Source organism: Penaeus japonicus, unplaced genomic scaffold (genome assembly GCF_977035675.1).
Source record: "Penaeus japonicus unplaced genomic scaffold, GWHDUDI00000001_assembly GWHDUDI00000011, whole genome shotgun sequence".
Taxonomy (NCBI): Eukaryota; Metazoa; Arthropoda; class Malacostraca; order Decapoda; family Penaeidae; genus Penaeus; species Penaeus japonicus.
In genome coordinates, this window is record NW_028234413.1 from 15,661,018 (window position 1) to 15,678,517 (window position 17,500).

The 17,500-nt window shown below is 38.5% G+C and overlaps 1 protein-coding gene across 8 annotated transcripts in view; it reads right to left on the reverse strand.

Annotated features, from left to right (window-relative positions):
* Positions 1 to 3,044: 3,044 nt before the first annotated feature.
* Positions 3,045 to 17,500, reverse strand: part of stet (rhomboid serine protease stem cell tumor) — a 481,226-nt gene continuing 466,770 nt past the window's right edge. For 6 of the 8 annotated variants that reach the window (XM_086541658.1, XM_086541657.1, XM_086541660.1 and 3 more), the window contains 5 exons: positions 9,841 to 9,953; positions 9,046 to 9,163; positions 4,756 to 4,898; positions 4,356 to 4,624; positions 3,045 to 4,228 (listed from right to left, as the gene is read on the reverse strand). In XM_086541658.1, coding sequence (XP_086397784.1) covers positions 3,960 to 4,228; positions 4,356 to 4,624; positions 4,756 to 4,898; positions 9,046 to 9,163; positions 9,841 to 9,953 — 912 coding nt within the window. In that variant the 3' untranslated portion in view covers positions 3,045 to 3,959. Of the gene's footprint in view, positions 4,229 to 4,355; positions 4,625 to 4,755; positions 4,899 to 9,045; positions 9,164 to 9,840; positions 9,954 to 10,463; positions 10,721 to 11,361; positions 11,611 to 17,500 lie in introns of those variants that run through there. The other 2 variants (XM_043013274.2, XM_043013275.2) reach the window with 2 other exon arrangements.

Genomic DNA, 17,500 nt, shown 5'->3' on the forward strand with positions numbered 1-17,500 from the left:
TTAGTAGTTCGCCATTATTCCTTTTTGTTTCGAGTTCATGTCTAGATTTAGTAGAAATTGGTGCACGCAACAGACATTCAATGGGACGAAATACGTGATATATATTATTATATGTATGTTAGAACTGTTGAAAGAATACAGAGAACATAAAGGAAGAGTAAAGGAAGAGGTGACTTTTAGATGACATGATGACATGATGACAAAGTATTTATGCGTCTAAGAGAAATGGAGAGAGAGAATGAGAGTGAGAGAGAGAGAGAGAGAGAGAGGGGGGGGGGGAGGCAAGCCTGAATTATTATATAATTCAGGATTTAAAAAAACAACTTAATCTCTACCTTCCATACTTGTTCACATCATGTTATTACTACTGTAATCATTATCAAATATTTTATTAGATTTCGATACGCAAAAGAAAATTGACTGCGCGAAAGTAATTGTCACATTCAACTCATTTTATGATTCATGTAAAATTTTGATAATATATCTTTCAAAAAATAGACTAAATAGACAAATATTTTTTTTCTTCTCAGATCTTCAATTTATGATTTACCAAAAATACACTGAGATGCGAAGTCGCACCATTTGATTTGTTCTTTCAATCATACTCTTTCCTCTACGTTTGATAACATGAATTTAGAAGGTTTGTGAATTGAAGTTTTATTGTTTGCTTTCTCTGAAGCAGTCGCTTAGTTTCATCATAATATATGATGTGGGTAAAATATGTTGTATTCCCTCTTTTCCCTCGATTTTTGTTTCCTTTATTGAGATAGAGACCTAAGGTTTTGTGCATATGTAGAACGTGCTTCTGAGGTCTAGTTTCATCAAGATTGCATGACTAGAACCCGCCGAAACAATTTGAAACAAAAACTTTTTTATCTATTTCTTTGTTTGTATCCATTTTCGGGTTCATTTTCTGGTCACAGTTTTTGAAGTGACGTCGGGCAAGAGAGAAGTACAAAATGGCTTCTTTTAGAAGCCACTTTGTACGATTTCGTTTTCCATTTTGTGAAGTCGTCATCCGAAGTTGGCCACTCCAGCAAAATTTAGACATTTTTTCGGATATATTCTCCTTATTGCAGCCCATCATATTAAAAGGAAGTATGTTCTGCGTCCCGTCTTTCAAGAATGATAGATGTTATGACAAAATCGAGTCCACGATTTGTCCCTCAAACAATAACGAAAACTTGTTTTGAGAGAATCGGAAATTAAGTTTCCTTTACTATATATAGGTTTTTCAAATCTTATTTCCATCGGGTGGAAACTGATGTACAGGGAAAATACACATGTGTTTTATAACTGTATCTTATCATATTTTTGTGTGCATTTGCACACTTTTCTTCCGGAACCACAGTAGATGCTTCTAATAAGTAAATTAAGTGTATATTGCAAACTCAATTTACAGACACCCAGATATTTTGCAATATTATGATCGAGTGCAGTGCAACACTCGTCATGTAAATTCGAGGAAGGGGATTGGCATCTCTGGGTAGCTTTGGGAAAGTTAAAATTTGTTAAAAAATTCAAATAACGAAATTTAGCCAAAGCTATTGATTTGGGGGAAAAACCCGGATGTTAGGTACCCTTATAGTGATATTTGATACTATTTTATAATAATGTAGTTATCACATATTTATTTTTTTTCTATATGATTATCGATATCACTGTCCTTATCATTTACTATACATTCATATCCATATGCTATCATTATTTTGGCTATCACAATTGTCTGTTTCAGTTTTAGCAATATCATGTATCAGTTTCAACAGCATTATGACGTTATCACAATTGTGTGCATGTTTCAACATTATATTTTTATCGTAAGAATTAGTTATTTATTGTCATTATTAACAATGTCATACCTCCTTTTGCAATATTTAAAATCTTCATTATGTGCATCTTTCACTAGCAATAATTTGTTGATACTAAAACTATACTAAATTATTAATATGATTTACTTTATTCACATTTAAATATGTGATTAAGCATTGGCGATTGAATCTTGGCAGCTGTATTCCGTAGAGTTTTGCGAGTTGATTGCCATATTTGTACCTAGTATCATTGACATTCTAAGGTTGCCTAGTAAACAGTGCCAGGTAAGTGCTGATCTATATTTTCCTCAATGTCTGCTTATAGTTTGTAATACTTTCAAAGAATATTGCTTTATATGTTACATGCATTTAATAGTTGTGCTATTCGTGTCACAAAACGGCTTTTTATGCACGAATATTCAGAAATATACGATGCACTTCTAGCTTCATTAAGTGCAGAATGCATCGATAGCGAATGCACATCACATTAGGAGTTATTCTCGTTTTATATCTGCTGAATTAAATGTTTTAATGATCTCAAGGACTCGTGCCGTAGTTTGCAAAAAGCTAAGAAATAGTACCTTCATATACAGTTTATGAGGGTTCTTTCTGAAGGACATTTCGCCAGCAGACGATCGTGCTGAGTTTAGCCAAGAGCTTTGGCCTGCTTGTGTGCCAACCGCCTGCATGCTCTTGCCATCAACAAACGCTACAGGACAACAAAGAAAAAAGCGCTTGTATCTTGTATCAGTGTTACAGCACTCTGCATGAGAATATTGTATTAATTATAATGCCAGTGTATGGCATTTGTACAGTTGTGTATGAATCCTTAGTGCTTGATTCTGTAACAGCTGTGTTCGATTAGCTGACTGTCGTAGTACATGTTCGCTTATATAACGCACGTGTTCTGGCTCGTTCGCTCGTGCTCGTCCAATTATAGTACTTAAAATATAATGCCTGTTTAGTGTAACAATCACCTTATGAGGTACAACATAACCTCCCAAGGTTAGGTAGCATTATGCTGGCAAAAAACAAAGTCATATGTGCACAGAAGAATGTGGCCACGCATTAACATACCAGAATGACTATGCATGCTACTCATAATTGTTCTTATGATGATTGCAAATCTCTGTTGCTTAACGAGATCATATTAATCTGATTGTGATATGCTTGATTGGGTGTACCTTTGTGTCGGTTCCTTTGTTACCGGGGTATGGTTCGAGTCATACAACACAGTAAGTTTTGTAAAAAGAATTTAATGATATAAATAACATTCTCTTACACAGTATTTGGACATGTAGAAACATACAAAACGTAAAAATATACATCATACATCTATGTAATCTATACATTTAGGACAGTAAATCGAAGGAAACTGACTGAAATAGGAAACAATATGTAACTTTAACATTTTCAAGACTTCATGAAAAAATAGACTAGAAACCAAATAAACATAGTTAAGGAAAAAAATTCCTTCACAAAGCCTATAAATATTTAAGTTTCAAACAATATAAGGAATGGACTATGAATGCAAAAAAGCAAACGTTTTTTTCCAGCCTAACAGCAATGTCCCTCCCCGTGTCCCAAGGAGATTATTTACAAGAACAATGGAACAGTTGAAAAAAATGAATAACACCGGTAAGAACACCACTGGGAGGCTAGGCTTTATAAGTATGACTTGAGACTAGCAGTGGTTGGCGACTAGCTCCGGCTAGTCATAATAGGAAAGAGAGGTAGAGAAGAATTCGCCTTTGGAAATGTTTGTTTGACTAGTTATAAACAAGCATGGAATATATCGTAAAACTATACAAGCTGATCTATATTATGACACTAATAAATAACAATCTCTTTCTCTCTGAGTATAAGGTAGGCTCAGTACCTTTGGTATTATAGTTCAGTTTCACCAGTATGAGCGAAGAAACTTTGGCTTGATTCACAGCACCATAGACGGGTTAGCGGGGGTTGGCGCCCAACCTCTTCGCGTAACAACCTCAACTTCTCAAGACCTATATATACTTGAGGTCTCACGGCGGAGACCCCGCAGCAACACAGTAGAGGTTTTTGGAGGCGGAGCGGCCAACCCAGCACACTCGGAACAACCTTGGCCTTCGGCGGCCACAGACACTCGATCCCTCCCCACGCCGTCGCCGCCTACAGCAGCAGGCCCTGCGCCACGCCGATGTACGGGTACGGGTGGAAGAAGTTGAACAGGATGGCGAACATCGTGCACGCCGCGTACACTCCGAGGGCAACCCACCACAGGAGCTGCTCGTGGAGGCGCTGCTCGAAGTTCTTGAGTACGACTAGTCCGAGTGTGAGTCCCGCTAACGCCCCGGTAAGATGCGCCACGTAGGAGACCGGCAAACCCACGGTCTCGTGCGCATACCGGTCGTAGATGGCGAAACCAACATCGGCGCTTGCTGTGGAGGAGAAGAAGCGGACATTAGGAAACCGGTCGAAAGGACAAGAATTCAGAAGTATAAATAAATGTGTTCAAAGTGAAACTATATCATCAAAAGGCGAAAAGCGGATCGCAAAGACACTTACCGACAAAGAAGACGCCGATGAGCCGGAGGATGCCGAACTGCATATTGTTGTAGTTGATGAGCACGTTGGCGAGGTGCGCCGCCAGGAGGGCGTACACACCTCCGGAGGCGCCCACGAGGTACACGTCGGCATCGAACACCGACGTGCCGAGGGAGCCCGCAAGCACGCCGGCCAGGTACACTGTGCCGATGCGCGCCGACCCGTGCACCATCTCCAGGGGCAGCCCGACCAACAGCTGGACCAGAAGGTTGAATGCTAAGTGAACCCATCTGTCAAAGAAGAGGAAAATATAACGTTAGTTGGATGCATTTATTTTAGAGAGCGGAATTAAAAGCACGTGTTATCATATATATTCAGGATATGGCGCACAAACGGGGAGGGAAGAGGGACATCAACTTACCCAGCATGTAAGAAAGCGTAGAAGAAGAACCGCCAAACGTGATGGCGCTTATCGGGTCTATAGATGAAGGGCGAGTCGATGGGCACAGGACCTGCCACGTTCATCTCTCCCGTGATAACTGTGTAGTACGCGAACACACCCAACTGTTGGAGAAGGAAAAGTACTGGTTAGAACATCATATCACATCACATGGAATGCCTACAGCCTAGTGCAAAAAAAGAGCAAAGAATTCGTGACATAGTTGTGTGACCCCCGATGGCGCCAGTCCACCAGCTGATGTCATGCAAGAGGACTAAACCTTGCCAAAGCAGGCGCCACGCCACTAGCTCTACAATTAAGTGCTATTTTATCTACGTCTTTGTGAAGTGTCGTCGAGGTATAAATACAGGTCAGAAAGAGCACGGCATTCACCGGTGGGAACGGTAACGTGTTCATGTTGCTGGGTCATATTTTATCAGCGCTATGTTACAAAACACGTGTCACTGCCAGAAATAAACGCGAATGCAGTTCCTGATGGCGGCTTGAAGGGCCATAAGGGGACATCGCGGGGCTGCTCCCTTCACCTGACCAACCCGGCCTCGCCCTGACCGGAGCCCCTTCGCCCCTCCACCAGCCCTTCCCGACGCGGGACAAATAACACAAAACATGGGCGGAAGTGCCACCGGCGGGTTGCAATGGGAGGCGGGTACAGCTGGCACCAAGTGGCTGGCGCCGCCGCCGCCACCGCCGCCGCCGCTGCTGCCACCATCACCCCACGCGGTAGTCTAGCCACAAGCTTGCGGTCGCTGCCTGAACTTTCTGTTGAGTGGCCAAGTCTGCTGGGACGCGGAATACCTCGATAAAATCCGACAAGTGCGACGGCGGACTGGCTTTTTGTCGAGCGTGTGGGAGCTCGGGTGCCCAGACACCATCACGTAGGTGCCAGATGCCTCCCTCCCCCCTTCTCCTCTGCCCGACCTCCCGGCGATGTCCTCGCCGCTCGCGGAAACATGATCTATTACACTTGCAGCGCTGATGGAGTGACGCGAGCGATGCTGTACGGCACGGCAGCGCAATGCAAAAAGCCAATTCCAATGCCATTATGGAGGCCGACGGGAATTTATCTTCTATAGAGCGCTACCTACCTGACATTCTCCCACACCTGAACAACAGTGAACGAAGAGATATGGAACGAGACACAAACACGCCCACCCCCGCCCGTCGCCGGTTGACATTTTGTTTGGCACGGCCGTAAAGGCGGACCGTAGACATTTCGCAAGTCTCGGCTGTCACCGTGAGAGATAACTAGACCCTTATCCGCGACTCGTGAGTTATCATACAGGAAGGATCGTTCATGGGAGCTCGACAAATTGGAGAGAACCAAGGGAATTTGAAGAGAAAAAGCGGGAATGAAAAAAACAACTTCGCGGCGAGTTAAAATTAGCGCGATGGCCGTGACACGAACGGTTTACGCTGACAGGTAGATCCGTGGAAAAATGTCAAGCACAACCAATCCTCTTCGAAAGGAGTTGCAATGACCATGAAAAGAGAACAAGAACAGGCCAAAGAACACGCGACCGAACGAGTGCACGAGCCGAACGAGCAGGCAAGCTGAAGTAGAACAGATTGTTTTGGTGGTCAGCTGAGAGCGGTGCGCGGACTGGTACCACACCCACGGCAGCCTAGTTACTACACCGTCCGCACTCAACACCTAGTTAATTCTGAACGTTGCTGAATGTGTTTATCCCGAAAACTTTATGATTATAGTCGCTTAAGTGGTTTGACGAGTGAATGTGACTTATCAGCAATGAGACTTGAATGATCAAGAGGGAGCGAAGGCTGGGGGCGGGGAGGGGAAGGGGGGAGGGGAGCAGTGATCGCAAGGTTTGTAGGCTAGTGGTTACACGTACACGTACACAGACACACACGCACACCTGTTTAGTGGTGGTCAACACGTGACTCAGCCACGGAGCGAGAGTCAAAACTTCAGTGACGGAATTTGGAGCAACAAATTTTTACTTTACTACGAAAAGGGTGGGGTGGGGGAGGGATACCCAGAGTAGGAAGGAGGAGAGGGGGGAGGATATGTCTCGAAGATGTCTGGGATACTCTTGACGCTCGCCATCTGACGGTCTAGAACGAATGGGGGTCGCGTGGGGTCAGGGGATAAGATTGGATTTTCGTAATACAAAAGAGTGCCAACAACAACAAAAAACTAATTCGAAGGATATGAATCTAGAAAAATTATAGACCCCGGAGAAGTAAAAACAATACCACAAAAAATTGTCATGTTTGGCCCCCGGCAGGACAGCTCGCTGGGAGTGTAAGGCTGATGAGGTCGCGTGCCTCTCCTTGCCAGGTGACGGCCCAGACACACACACACGCACACACTTATCATAAACACCCTTCAAAAGCAAGACTATTCCTTTATACATCCACGCATACACACCTCTACTGATGCCTCCACCCGGGGCCACATGCACGAAGCAAAGCTAGACTCAACAATGGGGTGATTGGGAGTAAATTCAACAACGGAGGATCGCGAGAACGAGCTAAAGGAGGGGAGGGAGAGGTGTGGGGTAGAAGGGGGGAACGACAGCTGGGTGTAGACGCTGAGATCCCCCCCTCCCGCCCCGCGTACCACCTGACGCTTCGACACACGTACCACCGGGTGAGACCTTGGTATGCTGGATTAACCACAGCCAGGATAAGATGGGGAGGGATCAGGCTGGATAAACCCGCGCTGGATTATATGGGATACGAGCTAAGCTAGGTATATAGTTGGCTTAATTGAAATAATATTTAGGGGGAGGGAGGTAAAGAGACAGGCGAATAACGACCGAAAAACCATCCCAAAAATGGAATGGCGACCAACAGAAAATTCACAATTACGAAATATATATCTATCACCATTATGAAATTACACCGAGAGAAACAAATCCAAACTAAATGTCATAGCCTCTTCCCCAGGATGCGGATGTGGAACTCTGCTGAGCGGATATGAGGGAGAGCGAGTCGTGAGGGGGAGGGGGGGGGGAGGAGTGTACTGTATTTTGTTTTTGGGGAGGCGGGATGTGGTGGGTCTCGGATGGGACACACAAGGGAGGGGGCATCGAGGCCTATGTGAATCGAAGCGGCGATAGGGATAGACATGAGATCAGAGGAGGGAAGGGGGGGGGGTGGAGGGATGGAGGAAGAAAACGAGAAAGAGAGGAAAGGACCGATAACTTAGAGAACCAACACCGGAAACTCGAGGGCGCTGACACTAGCGGGAACGGACCCTGCCCCAGGGGTGAGGAAAGGTCTCCTGACGATTCGGGAAAAATTATTCTCAACTTATCGCTCAACCATTAACACGCAGCACCGCCATGCATGCGGAGTGCGTGTCGTCTCGCTTTTGCCCTCCTCCCTTAACCCCCCCCCCCCAAACGAGTGTGTTTGTGCATGAATAAGAGGAAGGAAGTATGAGAGGGTAACGCAAGGGTGAGGGGAGGGAGGAAGAAGGGTGAAGCCCTTTGGAGACATCTCGTGCGGACCAGGTGAGGGAGGGACGGGAGGGAACTTGGCGGGTTTCGCTCGATATTCTGTAACTCTCAAATATACCTCGGCGCGAGTCTATCCCGAATCCGATACCACAGTATAATGACCCATGATAAACTAATGTAAGCTGAATCTAACGTAAGACCTAAATCAAAACTCCTATCGAATCGTCATGTGAACAATTGTATATTGCCAAGAATTTCGCTCTGCACTACAGGTAGGTAGAGAAACCAAGCTGACTGCACCTTAAGAGTAAATATTTGGACTCCTTCTATCGTGGCCCGGATGAAACCCCACAACAGCTACTGCCGGCGCCCTTTCATACTCCTTCCCAGAATTTTAACTATATTTAGATAACAGCGAAATACTGGGGAGTGAGAACTTAAAAAAGACTGGATATCGAACAATCTACACACGGAAGCACAAATCAATATAGGGCTAATAACATAATAGTCGCAGGTAATGAAGCGAAGGTTTGTTTACATTCGGTAACTAGGCAACGGACAGCTGATCTTAGTCTAGGAAATCGTGGAATCGATGCTAAGTTTATTCTCGCAAATTAATTAGCATTAACGTAACACATGTGAACAGTAACGTAAATGCCACCGAACGCTGACCTACACCCAGCAACAATGACCTGACCTCTGACGAAAGTGACCTCACAAATTATATTCCTAGTGTGAAAATCTTGATTCCAACTTGATTCCAAATCCTATCTACTCCCATTTTAAAACATATAGAAAGATAACAAGGGGAATTATCGGTACTGACCTGTATGAGAGTGACGGCGATGACGAAGAGCGGAGGAGGCCAACACTTGTAATGATCGGCGTAGTACTTCCTGTCGCGCTCCTCCGTCAGGAATTCGTCGGCGATTAAACGCACCATTCTGGAAGGAACAAGAGATAACGCATTAGATCAAATAAACACAGACACATAAGGAAAAGCACAGCAATGCATCTATGTACTAACGTAACGTACCGTAATATATGGCGACATAATCTTAAACTAGCGGTCGCTTTTCGTTCGAAATGACGTAACACATAGAACGGATACATACAATAATACATAATTTAGTTCTAATAGACGCTAACACACGAAAGCACATGTTTCTATCCCTCAAGTGAGTCAGAGACTAGAGGGTGCCAAACCTTACAAGGTAGCTCAGAGCCAGGCATACCATGAGTGCCAACATGAATGCAAAATGTCAAAAGTATATAACTATAGATTATGATGACAACAATGTGCTATTTCATAAACACGGAAGAAGTATACATATACCCTGTATTTAGTGTAACCAACTGGTGCTTCATTGAAAATCCCTGTATATCAAATATAAAAATTGATCGAATGAGGTTGGTAGCCCTGTCTAGTTCCTAGGTTGCGTGCATTTGTGCGCTATTGAATGACATTTACCTTTCACAAATTACAAGTTAGGTCACGATACCCTAAAAAAATGTTTGTAAATCTACAAAATATATATCTGATTTATAGGCCTATCTATATCACCCATTATTCATAATCTATCCTTATAAATAGTAACATAAACTTGGTATCCAAACTTACTTGTTAAAAATCGGGGGTTCGTGTAATAGAAGATGAAAGTCGTTCTCAGAGCTGACTTGTCGATCGCGATGATGAACAGCACATTTGAACGACCGACTCCTCTTTCCGCTCATCTGGAATAAGGAAATTAACATATTTAGATCATTTGCATTAAAATAACATCAAAGTAATTAAAAGGTATTTCCTAGACACGAACGTTTCGCATGTTAAACGACATATCATTAGAGGATGCTTTGATACACCGGTGACATAATGATCCAGATGACATGAAAATCCACAACCATAAACACGTTATATCTAACTGATGTGAAGTGACAGATTTTGGTAAATCAAGTTACCAAGGCAATTTGATGGCAAGTGACCATACATTAAGCAATTATTAGCCTTTCATATCTAATAGTAAATAAAGTTTCGCCAAAAAAGTTTTTTAAACACTGAAATACCAATGTAAGTCTGTTCAAACACCAGGCCAGCAAGTGTTAGTCTCCTCCTATGCTAAAAATAGTATGGAAACTCCAAGTAAAATTATCACATCACACCCTCTATCAATTTAGCACGATTAAGAAAACAGAACTGGCTCGAAATCGTGTTTCACAAATGCTTGCTAATAAAAAAAAGCTTACCTAGTGAATCCATCGATGTATTTTTTTCTTGTTTTCTTTCAAAAAAATAATTCGTTCGCATCGTTGAAAATCGTTAGGTCAAAGTTAAATGTCGCATATTAGGTAAAATCGATAGTCGTGTGCAATGTCCATTCCTTGCATAACCACATAACAACAAAAGATTAAGACAACAAAATAAACTGTGATAAACTTAACAAGAGGAAAGAAAGGGCAAAACGTCTTCACTCCACCACTACCAGACACCAACTGAGCCTATTTTCGAGCCGTGGCTGTGAGCATCATTTATCGGGGTGACTTTTCTGTAATGATTATTGCTACTACGCTATTATTGCAGTTATATTTAATCTGAATCGAATTTTAACGGTTATTCTGAACTGTGTTATAATAATGGACTTTGAATCTTACGATACTCATAAAGAACGGTTAGATGAATTTCTGATTTTACAGTAGTAGACATATAAGGGTTATTAATTAGAACTTAAAAAAGTGTATTCTACATCTCAGATTAATATAAATGTCGATGCAAATATTAAAAGAAAAGTATGTCAAGGATTTCAACACACGTGCAGTGCGAATAAGGTCTATGCACTGTTCTAATAAACGAGACTTGACTTGCTTACGTTATGAACGAACTGGATCACAAACCCTATCGCGTTTCTAACAAGTACACACCATTGCGCTTTATAATTAAGGATACCTGAACAATACGTAATAATAATAAGTAACTAAACTAGTGTATGTTTCTTTTCTATAATCTATGTTATATACATACACACACATATGTGTATAATATATATTATACATATTAGTATATGTATAATATACATAATATAGATTACAGAAAAAAAACATATACACTAAAGTATGAACAAAAATACATGACATAATTTGTACTTACACACTGCTCACTGGCGATATATTGAAGTCTTTGGCTAATCCAAGTAAAATTTCACCAATAAACTTTTCACTAATAATTTTCACACTAAAGCACACACTGGTAAGTTTCACAGACACACAAGCACTGAAGATCAAGAATAATATAATCCAACAGCGAAGTCTTGATGTAAAGCGCACCCAAGGACTAGAGTGAGGGGTGGACGGAGCGAGAGCGTGCGTGTGTGCTCTCGTCGCTCTCCGTGAGTCTACTGATCTGAGAGTCGCTAGGACCGAGGAGTCATTATGGCCGACACCGACATGACACGTGCGAGGAGAGACGGGGGGAGGAGCGGGGAGGAAGAGAGAGGGGGGAGGAACAGAGTGGGGGGTGAAGGAGGAAGGAGGAAGGAGAGAGGGAGAGAGGAAGGGTGAGAAGGATAGAGACTCATGTTTGAACTTGGAGAAAGTATTCATGGTTGTGTGTTGGGTTTGCACTTGGTGGTGTAAGAGTGAAGGGCAATATAAGGAATATATGATGCATAGTGGCTTTATTTTTCTAAGGCAACTTGGTTTAATCTTTTTCTTACGATAAATTAGTTATATGGATTTTTATATAATAATTCAAGGCAAAACGTTCTGAGCAAATATGTTGACCGTAGTATCAGAACGTATATACAGTCTAACGTATGTACGTGTCTACATATTCATTCGAATGAGGACTTTCAGCGGTCATGTAAACTGGATATTAAAACAATCATATTCAATATATCAAATTCTAAATACAAACACAGTAATGCGTACCGCAATCCTAAGCGTATTCCGTATCGTTAACAATAATAGTCTCTATCTCAGATTACAGGATTTTAATATTTCCAAACACTTTTCAGTATATTGGAATAAGGTAATACAAAATTGTATCTAAAAATATGCTACCTTTACAGGGCATCAACATTAGAAATATCAGGGCAGTGTGTGGCAACAGTGTCGTGGGTGGTCAGTCGAGGTCACCGCCTGCCAGGGTTGTCTCGCTCTCTCCCTCCCAGTTACCACCCTGACGTCGAGGAGGGAGGTTCACGCTCTCTCGCTCGTGTTCCTGATCCGCCCGGCTGTCCGTCTCTTTTCGCTCTCTCTCCTAAATTTCTTCCTCTTTCACACTTTTATTCACGCGCTTACGTTCCCTCTCTTTCTTTCTTTCTTTCTTTCTCTCTCTCTCACTCTCTCTCTCCATTTCTTCTATACTAATGAGGTTTACATATTCGCCAAAGAAAGCATTAAGGAAACGGTACCCAACGTTGTTTTTTTTTTTTGCTAAATACACTCTATCCGAACTTTCATCACGTTATATCACCCAAAACGAGAAACATTAAAACATAAACAAAAGAATACAAATAAAAAATGCCTTTGCAGATATTAAAAGGCGAAGTTAAAGAGCGCCGGGAAAATTTATAGGTTACTTATATTATCGCAAGATTTTAAAAACATTTCCCATGGCTGATGGCACCGTCACCAGATCGCTGCTTCCGGTCTTGGCTGACATATACGGACGCGCACATTAATTTTATTGGGAGCTTTTCGTATCCATGAGTAAACATTCTCGTGTATTTATTTGCGAGATATTTAATTCATTCGTGGTGCTTATATAAATGACATGAAAACACAGCATTGTCTATGTATCATTCACAATGATTTACATAATTAATGACTATGATAACGAATTTACAGATACGGCCTCTGGTATAATTTCAAACTTAGATATTTTTGAAACGGATTCTGTACTTCCGTCATCAGGTCACGTTGGGTCAAAGAGAATGATGAACAAGGTATTAAAGTCAGGTCAAACTATTAAATACAGAATGTTACCAGGTCCCTTGCATCCTAGGTCACGGCAGGTGATGCACTTTTAATAGCCGGTTACCTGAGTATCACCTGTGAGCCACATACACTGTAGAAGCCAGGTCATACGGGGTGATGCAGTATGCTGAGGTGTTTAAAATCAGGTAAAAGATGGTTAAAAATATCATCGCATTATATTTTTTATCATAAGTTAATTACAACAATAATGATGGTGGATCATTATTATAGTGATGATAAAAATATTAATACAAATAATAAAAAATAATAATGCTGATAATAATACTAAGGATAACAATAATAATAACAATAACATAAAATACTTCTAGTACTACTAATAAAAACTAAGAACTTACTAACAACAAACACAATAATAATAATAATAATAATAATGATAATAATGATAATAATAATAATAATGATAATAATATTAATGATAATAATAAAAATTATAATAATAATAATGATAATAATAATAATGATAATAATCATAATGATAATAATCATAATGATGATAATTATAATGATAATAATCATAATGATAATAATAATAATGATAATGATAATAATGATTATGATAATGATAATTATGATAATAATAATAATGATAATAATAATAATGATAATAATAATAATGATAATAATAATAACAATAATGATAATAAAAATAATGATAATAATAATAATAATAATAATAATGATAATGATAATAATAATAATGATAAGTGATAAAAATGAATATATTACCAATAATAATAAGAACACCAACACTAATATTACTCATAATCATAACCATAATGATAACGATAAAACTAATATAATAATAATAATAAAATAATAATAAATGTAATAATAATGGTAATAATAATAAAATAATAATAAAAGTAATAATAATGGTAATAACAATAATAATAATAATAATAATAATAATAATAATAACTATATTGATAATAATAATGATAAAAAAAAATAATAACAAAAACAACAACAATAATAATAATAATAATAGCAATAACAATAATAATAATAATAACAACAACAATAATAACAACAACAACAACAACAACAATAATAATGATAATAATAATATTAATCATGATAGTAATAACAATGATAATAATAACAATGATAGTAATAATAATGATAATACTCATAACAATAATAATGAAAATAATGATAGTAACATAGCTATGATGTAATAATAAAGATCACAACAATAAGAATAACAACCATGAATCAAGTACTATATCATCCTTATGATAATCAAGTATTATTATTTTTATTTATTTGATCTGTATTTCAAATTCAATCAGAAAGCTATATACATTTATTTCAGAATTATATTAACCTAATACTCCCGTATTCCCTTACAGATTATGTAAACAAAAGCACTATTCAGGTTACATAGGGTCATGCACCGCCGGAAACCATAACACTCCTGCCCATTCCTTGTACACAGGTGAGGAGGTCAACCCAGGTAATGCAGTTTACCTGCTCGTGACCTCATGCAGGAAACCGGACTCCGCCGTTGGAGCATATTAGGTCAAGCGATATTATGGATCTACTGCATTGTAAATACTATTGTTTTACCAATAATGATGATTAGAAAAATAATAATGATAAGTAGGGAAATCTTAATAATGATAAAATAACAATAATATTAATATAATAATAATGATGATAATAAGGAAATAATAATTATAATCAGAAAAATAATAATGATAATAATAATAATAATAATAATAATAATAATAATAATCATATTAATGATAATAATAATGATAATAATAATAACAATAATGATACTGATAATAATAATAATAATAATCATGATGATGATGATAATAATAACAATAATGATACTGATGATAATAATTATAATAATAATGATAATAAGGAAATAATAATGATAATAATAATAACAATACTGATAATAACAATAATTATGATACTGATAATTAAATAATAATAATACTCATTAATATAATAATAATAATGATAATAATGATGTGATAAAATAATATAATAATAATAAACATAATGATATAATGATGGTGATAAATACTAAAACAATAATGATACTGATGGGGATAATAATATAATAATTAAGGCAACTAAAGTAATAATAATAATGGATAAAATAATCAAGATAATAATAATAATGATAATCCTAATATTGATAATAATCATAATGATCTTAAAAATGATAATAAATCATTAATAATGATAAATATAATAATAATAATAATGATAACTAATAATATAATGAAAATAATAATACTAAAATAATTCAAATAATAATAATTATATACATGATATAAAAATAATGATAATAATCATCATTACTAATAATAATACTAATAGTAATGATGATGATTAATGATAATATAAAGTAATAATAGTGATAATACTAATGATAATATAATGCTACAGCTACTGATACATCATAATTAATACTGATGATGATAATGCTGATGCTAATGAAAATAATAATAATGATAATAATAATGATAATATGTGATAATACTAATGCAATAATAATGATTTAATAATAGTGATAATATAATGATACTATAGTGCTAATAATCATAATAAAAGTTATAATTAAAAAAACCAACAATTTAATTTTAATCATAATATAATACAATAAATAATAACATTGAATCATAATAATAATAATAATGATAACAATAATCCTATACTGATCACAATCACTAATATAAATTGATAACAATAATATAATAATGATCACAATAAATAAATATAATGCTAACAATAATGCAACTACTGAATAACCATAATGACAATAATAAAGACAATAATAATGATAATGATAAATACAATACAACATTATAATTAATAAATAATGATACCATATTACCAATCATATTGAGGGGCCAAATCCGATCCTGTAATGACAATATCATTTTTCCATAATTGGCTGCCTGTGGAGTCGGAGTGTTGGTGTTTGCTGCGGGGGGGAGTGAGGTGGGGTGGTGTTGGTAAGCGATCGCGCGCGGGTGGCTACTGTGGGGTGGGTCGTGTGGGTTGTATTTGTGTGAGTGAGAGTGTGTGTGTGTGTTGTGTTTTGTGTCGTGTAGTGGTGTGTGTGTGAGTGTGTGAGCTATGTGTGTATTTGGTGTATGTGTGTGTAGTGTGTTGTGTAGTGTGTGTGTGCATGAGTGTGTCATCTGTGGGTGGGGTTGAGTGTGTGTGTGTGTTGTGATGTAGTGTGTGCTGTGGGTGATCTGTGTGTGTGTGTGTGTGTTTGAGTGAGGGGTGTGTGTATGAGTGTGTGAGTGTTGTGGTGTGAGACGTGTTGGTGTGTGTTTGAGTGTCGTAATGAGTGTGTGTGGTTCGTGTTGGTGTGGTGACTGAGTGAGAGAGTGTGTGTGGTGTGTTGTGTGTGTCGCTGTGTGTGTGTGTGTGCTAGTGTGTTTGGCGTCGTCCGTGTCGTTGTGTGTGTGTGATGGAGTGTGTCGTGTGTGTGTGTGCTAGTGTGAGTGTGTGTGTGTGAGGACTGTGGTTTTGTGGGTGGGAAGTGTGTGTCAGTCTGAGTGTTTGTGTGTGTGTAGTGTGAATTGGTGTTTGTCGTGTGTGTGGTGTGTGTGTAGAGAGTGTGTGAGTGTTTGTGTGTTGTTTAGTGTGTGTGGTGAGTGTGGTAGTGTGAGTGTTTGCGTGTGTGTGTGTGAGTGTGTGTGTACTTATATAGGTACGTGTGTGTGTGTGAGTGTCTAGAGGTGTGTGTGAGTGTGTCGTGTGTTTGTGCTTTGTGTGTGAGTGGTGTGTTTGTGTTGTGTGTACTGTTGGGTGTATAATCTGTGTTGGGTGAGAGTGTGTTTGTGTGTGTGTGTGTGAGTCTGTTTTTGTTTAGTGTCTGTGTGTGACTATTCATGCTGTGGGGAATGGTTAAGTGTGTGTGTGTTAAGTTAGTGTATAGTGAGTGTAGAGTGTGTGTGTATGTGTCATATGCATCGCCTGATAATTTGGGATATTTTTGATAATACCATTAATAAAAATCATAACAACTAGCTAACAATACTGCACCACTCATACAGCTCATGATTACCAACTAATAATCAAAACATTAATTCAACATATTTTCAACACAATTTATACACCACACCAACCCAACCACCCATCACAAAACATCAAAAAAATACCAACCAACATCCAACAATAACAGTATTTCCCTCACACCTTCCACATATACATCACTACAAAAAATATCACTTATCTTCTTACCCTCTTACCATCCCTTACATACCATCATACTCTCACTTCAACTAAATTTCCACAACTTACTCTTC